We start from the raw sequence: 12531 nt of genomic DNA, 5'->3' as shown, positions 1-12531 counted from the left end.
CATCTGGTCAAGACAGAGTGTGGTTATACGGTCGTTTATAAAGAAAACCCACAGGTGGAGTGCCGAGCCTACAGCTGGATAGGATGACATACTGGGAGATCTTACTTTAAACAATTTTGAAGATGTAGATAATGCATGCTCTACAACGTATATATGGGTTTTGGACAGCATAACCTTAACAATGTTACTGTAATAAGTTTAAATGAGGACAAGTCAAATCATTATTTGATGCTTACAGTCTCAACTGGAAACAATAGAAAAGAAAGGTTAAGGTTCCATAATTTGTAGAATTCGTAGTCTGTTGCACTCAACAATGTTTATTCAGTTATCTCCTCTAAGTGGAATTATTTTTCAATAATTCTAAGGTTGGTACAATACAGTGTAGCGTGACAAAACATAGTGATCACAAATCGCGCATGATCTTTTCTACCTATTAGGTTCAACATGAATTTAGTCTGATGATGTACATTATATGATGATGTACATTATATCTGATCTGAAATGCACAACCTAAGGGCTCCACTTCAGACGGCATCAAGCATACGCAGAGGCAAAGTTGCCAGTTACGTTTGAGAACATGTACATAATCAAAATCTTTCATATACAGTACTGCATGGTTCATGAAAATGGAATGGAGCGGAACTGTGTTAGTATTAAAGGGGCTAATGTCACCCATATTCTGAACTCTGATGTATGATTGTTTACATTACCTGTTATAATAGGCTAAGAGGACAAAATGAGTACTGAGAGTATTTAGAAGAAGCTGAGCCACATACCGTCTTATAAATAAATGAAGCCATGAAAGTAACCAAGCCAACAAACAGTCAAATAGCAATTTTAGTTGGACCCAATCAAATAGCAAAATAGTTCATTTATGTTTTGCTAGGTTGCAGGATATTTTATTTTCCTATTTTATTTGTATTTTTTGACTCTCTTTTTCCAAGTTGGTAAGAGGGAATGGGTTATATTTCCATTAGGTGATTCTGTTATGGCCTCAAACTGCTGAAAACAGCAGGTGCATTATAAAGTGACGCTTTATTTTCTTTAAAAAAAAAAAATTGTGAGATAAAACATATTGACAACAGTTTATGGTTGGAGAGGTTTTTTTTAATGTTTTATTCTATTTTATTTTCATTATTTCCAAAGAGAATCTGGAGGATAGAGTGTGTTATATGTTGTATGGATTTTTAAACTTTGTTTATATAAATAAAATAGATTTACAACAGACTTACACTTGCACTGCAATTAATTTGGCTTTATTCTTTAAAGCTCTTCATTACCCTGTACAAAAGATGAACAAAAGGAAAAGCATATTTAAAGTACATTCACTGCGAAAGATTACCCAGTGTTACGTTTTGTATCATTCTCTCATTCCATTGGTGTCATTCAATTTTACTGAATAATACAGCAGCTGCACTCAAGGTTTGTATCAAATTGACAACTTCATACTGGCTAGCAGTGTCATTGTCATAAGAGCTGCTACTTATAGGACTCAAAGGTCTGACAGAAAAGTTCTATACGTATGAAAAAACACCTTAGCAGCATAAAGTGCATAACAGGGCTTCACTGGAAAAGAGCATCTTATCCTCTATCTGATGTTGAATAAGGACGACACTACATTCTGCAGGAATTCACAAATCAAAGTGACATTAAACTGTCTTCTAAATGGCTCTTTGGATTCCCTTTGTATAGAAATTCAAAGACATCCTGAAATTATCCAGTTCTAGCTGCTCAAAGCATCTGGTTGTGGGGACTGCAGATGAGGATGAGGCCCACAGGGCCTTTGCAGGGCTATCATGAGGTCAGCCAGGGGTGGCGGAGGCACCCTGCAGCAGTGGCCCTCCTCTCCGGATGATAATCCAACATGCGAAGAAGGAAGTCGGAGAATCCAGAGGCCTCCTCCAACCGGAAGTGGTATTTCTCCACCAGAACATCATAAAGGCTCCAGAGCCTCAGCACACCAACACGGCGCAGGTCGCCTGGTTGGAAAACATACAGTGTTTCGAAAAGATGCTCACAAGTCGCAATTATCAAATGATTTACAGGGAAGAAAGTAAGTATAATCATACTACCAAACAAAGTCCAAACAGACTTCAATCCATTAAAAACTGAAGTTGCAGACTCACCTCTGCGGCTGAAGTACGCTGCAGAGTATTTACCCGACAAGGCAACAGTGGGTGGGATTTTTCCAAGCAGCTCAATGATCTGGGCAATGTGGTCTGAGGAAGATGCAGAGAGCAAACAAACACTTGAAAGCACGAGACACACATATTTCGGGTACACACTAGCATACGATGCATGAACAATTACAATGCAGCCGCAGTGTAATCTCATTTAATCCTTTGTCAGCACTTGTCACACTTCTGTCAGTGTCAGCACACTGTAGTAAACGCACCTTCCTCCAGGGAGATGGACTCGCGGGCTTTGGGTTCAAACAGGGAGTCTCCAGTGACCAATTCAAAGGCCTGTCAGAATGCAAGAGAAAATTAAAGGGTGAGATGTGAGGCCAAGTAAGCATCTGTAAAGAGGAACAATCCCAACCACACCGATTGGTGACTCAACTTCTTGTTTAATTGGGACACAAACTGCTACAGCCTGTGTCATAAAGGTTGGATTACAGGTTTTTAATGTCAATTTAATGTCGGCTTGTTGCTTGGTCCACCACAATTTGGGACAGACATCCATAGTGCCCAGAGGATGAATTCCCATGACTTTGATAACCCCTTTACATCTAGCACCACCAGCAGTGAAATATCCTCACACACACTTGACTGGCACATTTTTTGCTGAGTTTTTCCATATCTGAATTGAGGGTCTAAGGACAAAGTTTGTCGTATCCTGTACAAATTGCAAAACCCCTTAAGAAAAAAAATTGTAATTTGTGATATTGGGCTATATGAATAAAATTGACTTGACATTTTTGTACAGACGTCCATGATTCCCAGAGGATGAATCCTAATGAACATGTCTGCTCACACCACCGTCACACAAAGTAAGACTGTAATACTCTGACAAGCATTTCTTAACACTTGCTCACAACGTGATCATTCCTGCAGATATACGTTGCCAAATACCTTTATTTTGACTCCACCCTCTGGCCAGTCACTACATTGGCTCTACCTCGACTGCTAAAGATCATAAAGAAATTTGATATTTTCAACAGTATGCTGTTCTTTTCAGTTATGTAGCTAATTGTGGGGTTCCTCAAGGCTCAGTGTTAGAAATAATATTGTTTATTTTTTACATAATATTATATATGTAATGTCTCCAAAATGAATTGAATTCATGTTATTTGCAGATGATAAAAATTTGTATAGTTTGTATATGGTTTGATTTTTAAAAAAAAATCAACCAAGAAAAGTTTTGTTGAAATCAACTTTCTGAGGGAACATAGGTAATAAATTACGCTGGAAACTACATAAAAATTATGTCAAAGCAAAAATGTAAACTTTATAAAATGTAGACTGTATAAAATTAAGGTCTTCTCAAATCAAGCTTCATTACATTATGGTGCAGCCATAAAAATATGGAGTACTGGGTTTGGATGTTTCACACAGTGTGAACATTAAATTGTATGGTTTTTCCCTCACCATGCAGGCGACACTCCAGATGTCGGCAGGCGGGCCGTAGTCAGATCCTAGTAAAACTTCTAGTGAGCGATACTGTCGGGTCTGGATCTCCTCACAGAAATGTTTGTACTGGGCAGACAGAGCAGACAGAAAAGCTTCATTTTAGTCTCTCAGTCTTATGTGCAACAAATTTAAGTTTCAACTTTTTAGAGAGTAAATTATGCAGCATAAACATATAGTATAACAATAGTGCATTGTAAAAATGTATAGAAATGCTTTTAATATGACTGCAAAATCATGCTGCAGTGGAATTAAGTGGCAGCGCCGCGATCGACTGGCTTGTTTCAAGGCATTGAATCCCTATTCTCTCCTTCAGCTTCTTAAAATGGGCAATAGGGGTCCAATTTGACCACAAAATCTTTGAAAGTTCGACCAGTTTTGGATATTTTACGAAAGATGTCTGATTTGTGCTTTTGTCCGTGCTGGTCTCACTGGTTTGAAGTAGGTGGGGCTCAGTTGGGAAAAGGCGATGTCACGTATGTTTGTTCACCAATCAGAATTCAGCTGTATTTAGTTCAATATTTTGCTCATCTTACCGGCAGTGTCAGTCAAATCTGACCACACCTACACAGAACTTGTGAAGCAGTTTAGCCGAGTTGTTGACCCTTTTTTGTTTGAAAGTTACTTCCAGTAAGTGCAATTATTTTTGTCCTCTTGGGAAGTGGAAACAAATTATGAACACAGCATTGATGTATCGTCACCTCTCCATCTTATAGGGCAAACCAGTTAGCAGTTTTTTAAATTTATTTACACATCCAGCAGTTACAGAGCAACATGATGATTCATTTGTAGTCGTGTTTCTGGCCACCTGATGAAAGTAAGTCCTATATCCAATCGCTGTTTTTGGTCTCCACCAGCACCTGACTCTTTCGCCGACAAATACACAGGAAGTGCACCGTTCACTGCCTGACGGCTGTTTGGGGCTGGCAGGTAGTGTACAGTGGGTTCTTAGAGTTTTGGGTTTTTTTTGAGCTGAAAACAGCAGCCAAAAATAAAGCTAAGAGAGCGGTGAGAGTGAACCAGAACAGTAAAGTTGTAGGCTGGGCAGCTAAACGATAAGCTGAAACTCGCTATGAAGGAAGCTGCAGATTCAGGGAATATTCTCAGCCAACTAACTCCTAATAGTTGCATAATGATATTGGATTCAAATGCAAATACATTTTCTTTTAACAGTTTTGTCAAAATGTGGATAAAATGTTTATTACATTTGGATGGCAAGCTGGCTAATTCATTGTTTTCATTGTTATGGTATTAGAGACACATTTTCAGGGGCTTTAAAACCATATGAAACCAAATGCCTAGTAAAGATGGACCCTTCACATAGGTCTACAAATAAAATAAAAAAATCAACCAAATTCGGCACTAGGCTAATGTGACAGGTCAAACTTGGAGCTTTACAATGGCTGTATGTAAAGTATAGAACAACTACTGACCACCCAGCAGGAGCTGCCCAGGTCAGCAATCTTCACTGTAATTTCCTCTAAACTGCATGGGTTCACCTGCTCCGTCTCTGAAAGGAGCAACAGTAAATCATGAATTAAAACATCGTATTCATTTGAAGAAGTAATGTTTGTGATACATTCAAATAATGGACAACCAGTTTTGCCCATTGCTGATATTTCGAAAAGGATGCATTTGCGTGGCCTGACAGTGACAGTGCGCCAGCTTTCTGCACACATTTAATGAACCCCTCGTACAGCTCAACTTTAAACTGCCGAGCTTTGAGACTTTGCTCTTAAACAGTCTCCAGTGTCTGTGGCAATAACAAAACCAACTGTGCCTGTGGACTTGGCCTCCCTCCCAGTCAGCGCAGAGGGGGCGCCGCTGCCCCCCGCTGGTAGTTTGTGGGACTGCTCCTCCAGACACAGCAGGATGTTCTCTGGCTTGATGTCTGTGTGGATGATTTTACACTGAGTGTGAAGGTAGTCCAGGCCTCGCAGAACCTGGAGCAAACACAAAACGGTTATGCTGATGTTTCCTGCCGAACAAGCGTCACGACGACTGCATCAGGAAAAACTGGTGACTCAAAGAGATGAGGATGACAGCGCTTAACACAATTCTTTTTTTCTTTTTTTTTAACGAGGGTATCTATTTTACAAAATGTCTCTTTCAAAATGTAGAACTATTCGCTTCATTTATTCAAACCGATCAGCCACAACATTAAAACCAGTTACCGGTTTTAACTGGTTTTAATGCTGTGGCGGATCGGTGTATGGCAAATTTGGTTTTTAATTCTAGGCTAGTGAACAATTACTTCAAGAGAGACAACTGTATAAATTTGAATATACAAACAATCAGCATCCACAGTCCACTGAAATGCAGCAGCTTCTTCTTGTGATCTTCATTTGAGTTCACGGAGGCGCATTTGTTTTTGTTATCCACTAATCTCTTGTGCTTTACCTGAGTAAGAATTTGTTTGACCCACAGCCATGACAGTCCTGGATTCCCGAAGCATCGCTGCCAGCTTCTCAGGTCCGGCCCCAGCAGCTCCAGCACCAGGCACATGTCTAACCGCCAGGCATTAAGGTCAGTTTTACTACCCTGCAATCGGCACGTTATCTGCTGTTGCAGTCTTCTATCGGAGTTTGCAGGGATACGTTTTTTTACAAGAGACATTTACTATACAGCCTACTTATACTTTGAAGTGGACACACACATACACAAGCACACACCTCGCTTGGTGTCAGGTTTAGAATGGGTGCCCGAGACATGACAGTCTGTAAAAAGGATACGGACCCCGTTGCTCCCGGCCAGCTTGAACTCATCTAGCAGCTGAACAATCCTTTGGCTGGAGGGATGACGGCTCGTAGGACCACTGGCCTGAGGAAAGAGAGAAGGGGAGGGGATTAGCGAGAGTAAGAAGAGGAGGAGGGCAGACGGCGAAGAAGGACAAAGAGAAATTTAGAGAGGGAGAGGGGGTAGGAAAATCAAGAGGGGGAGGTGAGTTACTGACATGTACGGAGAGAAAGGCAGAGACGGGAGAAAGCGAAGTGGTTGGGAAGGGAAGATTAGAAAGGTGTTAAGATGGACAGAGAAAGAAATTCTAAACTGCAAAGACAGAAAAATCAAACAAACTGACATTTGACCGAACGATTGAGATGTGTTACAGAGGAGAAACACAAGCAAAAGGTCACTAACACATCGAAGGAGAGCCAGTTCATCCTGTCCTGCCTGGGCAAAGCCAGCTCCGCTCTTCAGCACCTTCACCGCAACGTGCCGACCGAGCCTGCTAACACACACACACCGGATCAGAACACAGGACAGAGCGGTCCACTCTCGGCCGAGTCGGCAAGAGCCGTGCTTCACTGCCGGACAAACATGTATTCGTCGTCGCAATCGCTGTTTAATCATTTTATGAGAGGCAGATCATAATCATCATTAGAAGCTCAGTTAAACATTTCAAGTTCAACTCTTTCTTTGTATCTTTGTAGAGGACTGTACACAGATTATTAAAGCGGGAGGGGAGGTCAGAAAAGGGAGGGGGTTACTTTTCGATGAAGGGAAATTGAATAAGAAAAGTGCAGTATTAGTTTCCAACCCCCTCCCCACCCCGATGTCTACTGTACAGTCCCTAATTAACCCTACCTGAGGTCCAGACACAGCCAGACGGTGGAGAAGTAGCCCCAGCCGAGCTTAGACAGCACCTGATATCTTTTGTTGAAGGTGTCCCCGATCTGGACCGGGTGGTACCCGTCTGAGGAGATAAAAACAGGAGAAGTCTGCAGATAAACAAAGTCAAATTTTGCGGCTAACTCCACGATTTAATTGTTAATGTGATTTCATTTCATTTAAGCTTCGGTGGCAGGGTCTCCCGCTTCATGACTGAATCGTGAAACCTTTTCATCAGGCAGTATACATTTTTCATTCGGTGTTTAGAGAGCTTAGGAGCGAGCGGACTTAAATGAGGCTCTAAAGCTATTGCTGGCATTACAACTTCCTCTAAGCCGTAACATGTCTGCGATGAGTAATACATTGAAATAAGCCCGTGGGACACGGAAAAATGATGATGCGTAAGCCTGTATCACTTCTCTTTCAGCCAGCATGAGACACAGTTCTTGGACATTGTCAGAGGTCTTGAAATTGAATCTCTATATCTATTAAAACTGGGCCTGATATAAGCTGGGATATGATTTATTACTGCGTCAGGTATCTGTGGTATCACATACTCGGGCAGAGACCTGCCCTGAGCAGGGCCCAAGGTCAGAATGGCAGATTGGCAGAAAAAGGTACTGCTGGCCTAAGTGATCCGGGGGCCGAGGGCGGCCACGCGGGTACTGAGGGAGCATCTCCTGCATTTACAGGCCGCAAGCAAGAAACCTTGAACTGTAGTTCAATTCTATAGCTGACGGTTCAAAGACTCCTAAGATAAAGTCATTGGATTTTTTTTTTTAGCCATGGCTCAAGGGATGGCAATGTAAGTAAGAAGAGGGAATGGGCAGAATTCCACAGAAACCTGGCCTCGTTTATGGAAATACACATGAGGGGGTAGAGGTGTCGGGCTGCGGTTGCTTCACTCATGACGCCACGGGACAGTCTGCATCGTTGGGGAGAGAAGGGGATGAAGGGGCAGTGACACTGGCAGCGGTAAACGGGTACATCTGCGGATGACGGAGCGAGTCGAGCGACTCTGCCGTACCGTCGCAGTATTCTCCGGGGTCCTCAGAGTCCTGCCTGTCCGCGGCATCCAGCTGCTCGAGGCACCCGAGGGCTTTGAAACTATTAGACGACCCAGCTTCACTCCTAAACACACACACACACACACACACACACACACACACACACACACAGGCATGTCACATGAAAACTTGGTTCCATAGGCTCCAGCATTACTGCCTGTGCAGCGCGTGTGCGCGTTGAGGCGCTGGGGGCTTGCGGGGGAGCTTCCCACAGACTCGGCCTGCCATGGAAACTTGTCCCACTGCCCGGATGAGAGCGGACAGGCGGCATCGGAAGTTGCACTATTTCTGACTCAGCTGTAAATCATTTTGCAGGATGGCCGCGCAACCCGGACGACTCCGCGCCCCAGCTGCTTGGGCACGTACCGCGGAGAGGGCTGGGAGAGGTCCCCGTCGTGGCTGAAAATACTGGGCACCGGGACGCACAGCAGAGTTGTGCCAGATTTAGTCATTTTTAAACAATTAGATGATCGATGATTTTTCTTTTTTTCCTGTAAAATTTGTAATATGAGGACACCGTTACATCCTGTCCCGAAGCTCCCGAACACTCAAGTCACCCCCATGATGCCTAAAATAATGCTGCTATGCTTTATGGGTGCCCTGCTTTGCTAAACTTAACTGCTCCGAACTGCATCGTTGTGGCCCGGGAAAAAAAAAAAAAAAAAGTTCAGGAGCCAAGCTGCATTTTGATGAGATCAAGCCAGACTGTGAGGCTGCATTAAAACATTAAATAAGATCTATTATTCAAAACGTCTCCCACCAAAACTGAAAGCCATTTAAAGTCTACTTTACAGCTAGGATTTTTTTTTTTTTTTTTTTTTGCACTTTAGGTTTCAAACACAGTTTCTGTACAGTTAGAATCCCCCCGTTGCTTCCAGCGTTTCCACTGAGGTCCTTTACTCACGTGTGCTGCTGAGCAGCCGCGTACGCTGAGCGGGGACTCCTCCGCATGGCGCGGTCCAGCAGATGCAGCCCGACAGAGACAGCAGCCGGTGGAGCAATTCGGGCTACCGGTGTCTAGAATGAAGAAAAAGTGGTGGATGTCTGTGGCCTGCAGAGGTCCAGTCTCGGGGGGGGGGCAAAGTACGGAGAGAGACAGATACGGTGGCGATAGTGAATGAAGCTGCAGCACCTTTAATGTTGAACCACTTGAGAAGAGCCGGGCAGCTGAGAGGTAGCAGGGAGGGGGTCTGGTCGATCTCTCAGGACCCTGGGAGCGGCAGGGTCTAAACATGGAAACCCCCAGCAGCCTCCTCCCTCCGCTGCCTGTCGGGCCTAAACCTGCTTCCCCACGTGATTTTTGTACCCTTAACCCGCTCCTGGTCCGAGTAAACCCATGACGCCCACCGTTAATCTCTCCCTCCCCGTGGCCCCCTCGATTCCTCGATTTCTCTTTGTCGTCTGCTGTGGGGAAGCAGAGGGGCTAAAAGATGAGACCAAACAGATCGAGGGAGGCGAGGGACTGACAGCTGCTGCTGACCCCCCCGTCTCACAGGGAGTTTGGCCCTCGGGCCAGGGGATCACTCGTTGCTAAACCCAGTTTGAGAGAACGGGATCCCCGTCCTCCAACACGATATAAAGTATCACAATAAAGTCTTGAGAGCGAAGGTCAGAGGTGGAGGGTTTGTTTTTCATGGGCGATGTTACACGAGATATAACCCGTGAGACATCAGCAGCTGTGACTGTGTGTGTGTCTGCAATAACCAGACACACTTGAAAAACGTCAGTAAGAGTTCTTTGGAAGAAATGTCCTTCTGCGTGAAATCGCGCGCTGCAGTCCTGCTAAATATACATTAGGTGTGTGTGTGTGTGTGTGTGTGTGTGTGTGTGTGTGTGTGTGCAGGCGCACATGCCCAGGAAGCTTTCCACATCCCAGAGCCTCAATTCTCTTCTTTCTGTTGCCAAGACCGCGCTGTTAACACTCCCTCTCTGTGAGAGAGTGAGAGTGGGAAAGAAAGAAAGAAAGAAAGAAAAGAGAGAGAGTGAGACAAAAAACTGTTAGCTGAAGGGAGAGAAGTGAGAGGTGAGCGGAAGGTTTTGTGTGTGTGTGTGTGTGTGTGTGTGTGTGTGTGTGTGTGTGTGTGTGTGTGTGTGCATTGTGGAGCCTTACGATACCAAGGGCCTCTCGACCTCACGCGAATAAGTGTCCTTAGTCAGATGACACGTCATCACAGGGCCTTATCTGGGCCCTTCAACTCTTCTAACTATAGAGCGCACTATGGCGGAAGCGGTGGACTTGCACTGTGGGCATGCTGCTGTATTCGAAAAGACACTTTAGTGCTAATAAAACCTACACGGTTTGAATTTTAGAATATCAAAAACCTGGACGTCCCTTTCTGCTGCTACGGTGTTTTTTTTAGAGTCCAAGTCAAAGCACCTTGTGCACAACGCTTGTTTAAAAGCTATATAATCATAACATCAAAAAAATAACATTGAGATATTTATCTACAGTACACAGCCCTTATTAAAATAAGCAACCTCGAAGTGCTTTAGGGAAGGCAAACATAAAACAATAAAATAGGAGAAACCAATTTAATCGTAACAATTTAAATCACATAGCAAGAAAAAACTGAAGAAAAGGGACTAATAAAAAGTCAGCACTTACATATTGCTTGCATAAATGGATAATCACGTCACATTGCACTTACATTGTTTGAATATTGCATTTTGATTCTCAAATTTGAATTAACATGTGAATATTATCCTCTGACTTTGAAAACTAAACGTCAAACAGCGTTTCCTTTTTAATAGGGACATATAACACTCAAATGAGTATGTGAAAATGAAAATGCAAGTGGGATCATTGTGTTTTCATTTTCATTCAAATAACACATAGTGGAATAACATTTTCAAGTCTACATTATCATTTTAATATTCTCCTTATAGGCTTCCATACACCGTAAACCTCTTGAAAGGACTTGCTGGCGTGTTGTATTGCTCTGCGCTGGAGCGTGAGTGTGCAGGCTTTCCCTCTTTTTTCTTTTTTTCGTTCCAGCCTCCTGTGTCCTGCGATTACCGTCTAATGTTGGTCCGGTCTTAAGCTGAAAAGCCTGTGCTGGCTGTGACCATTTTCAATTTTCAGCAAGCTGTAATAGCACACTTCCCACGGGAGCAGGAAGGGTGTGTGTGTGTGTGTGTGTGTGTGTTGTGGAGAGACATCGAAATAGCACCTGCGTGGATGTAGATCACTGGGTTAGTGGGGGATAAATATGAATCAGGTGGTAAAAGAGGTTATAGATCACAACATTGATAGGTTCCAATTTCCTGCAATGATTGCGGAGAGAAGAGCCTCCTACTGACCTGGAGAGGACAATGACACACTCAAGGATACACGACCAAAGTTCACACACAGGTACTCATTTTCCTATACCATACATGTTAACACACACACACACACACACACATGCTCAGTTTGGCCTGTCTGACCCCCCCCCCCACCTGACTGAAACGTGACCTGCATTCATTTGCTATGATGCCGCTTGCTAATTCAGGACACACACGCTGATCCTACATGTCCTTGGTTTAGCACTTGAACACACATAACACATATTAAATACCTTCAGGGGTGGCTAGATTTCACAGATTGGAGATTCTATCACCCCCCCCAGCCAAAACAAACACCCAGCTGTCACCTGATACTAATACACAAGATGGCGGATGACTGTTCCGCTATTCCTCTTACTCTTAACCGCAGGCTCTGGACAAAACAACTGGACTTGTTGGGGATGCCATCAAAACCCCGGCTCGAGGCCCATGCATGGTGGGGCATTCCAACTGCGTGGGACAGGCGTTCAAACTTCCAGATTTGTAGGCTGCTAAGAGAGTGGACGTCCCAACATGGAGTTTCTCCAGCCCGGCTCACTGATGACAGGAAGTAGTTCATGTGTTGGCTGACGCTAAGCTATTGCGCCCATTAGCGTCAACAAACGGGGGAATTGGTTCTAATTCCTTATGGCAACACCAAGTGTAGGTGACTGCGGTAATCTGTCTTTGTGATAATGAGAAACATGGCGACATGTGCGAACAGGAAAAGCAACGGGTATAACTGGTGACATCAATAATGGCTGCATTTTATTTAGCGGAATCAGTTCTAGGGGACGTGGTGTTGTGCTGGCTCACTGGGGGGGGGGCTTACTGACACACTTACACAGACGAGAGCGACTCATTCTTTTTTTTTTTAATTTTTCCCACTCTGACATGTCAATCCAGTGCAGTAAAAAGGTCGA

The 12531-nt window shown here is 43.8% G+C and overlaps 1 protein-coding gene across 1 annotated transcript; it reads right to left on the bottom strand.

The window, feature by feature from the left end:
• Window positions 1-1260: 1260 nt before the first annotated feature.
• On the bottom strand, window positions 1261-9616 carry si:ch211-220i18.4 (SRSF protein kinase 3). Its single transcript, XM_040153430.1, has 13 exons — window positions 9438-9616; window positions 9210-9322; window positions 8266-8369; window positions 7215-7323; window positions 6768-6855; window positions 6362-6449; window positions 6030-6136; window positions 5410-5572; window positions 5063-5139; window positions 3591-3698; window positions 2396-2465; window positions 2127-2219; window positions 1261-1979 (listed from the first exon to the last, which is right to left on the bottom strand). Exons 1-13 carry the CDS (start codon window positions 9537-9539, stop codon window positions 1795-1797), a joined length of 1407 nt encoding a protein of 468 aa, XP_040009364.1. The 5' UTR covers window positions 9540-9616; the 3' UTR covers window positions 1261-1794.
• Window positions 9617-12531: the final 2915 nt, after the last annotated feature.

The sequence above is a fragment of the Xiphias gladius genome, chromosome 18, assembly GCF_016859285.1.
Source record: "Xiphias gladius isolate SHS-SW01 ecotype Sanya breed wild chromosome 18, ASM1685928v1, whole genome shotgun sequence".
Lineage (NCBI taxonomy): Eukaryota > Metazoa > Chordata > Actinopteri > Istiophoriformes > Xiphiidae > Xiphias > Xiphias gladius.
The sequence above is the reverse complement of the archived record's forward strand: the minus strand, read 5'-3'. Positions and strand labels throughout refer to the sequence as shown.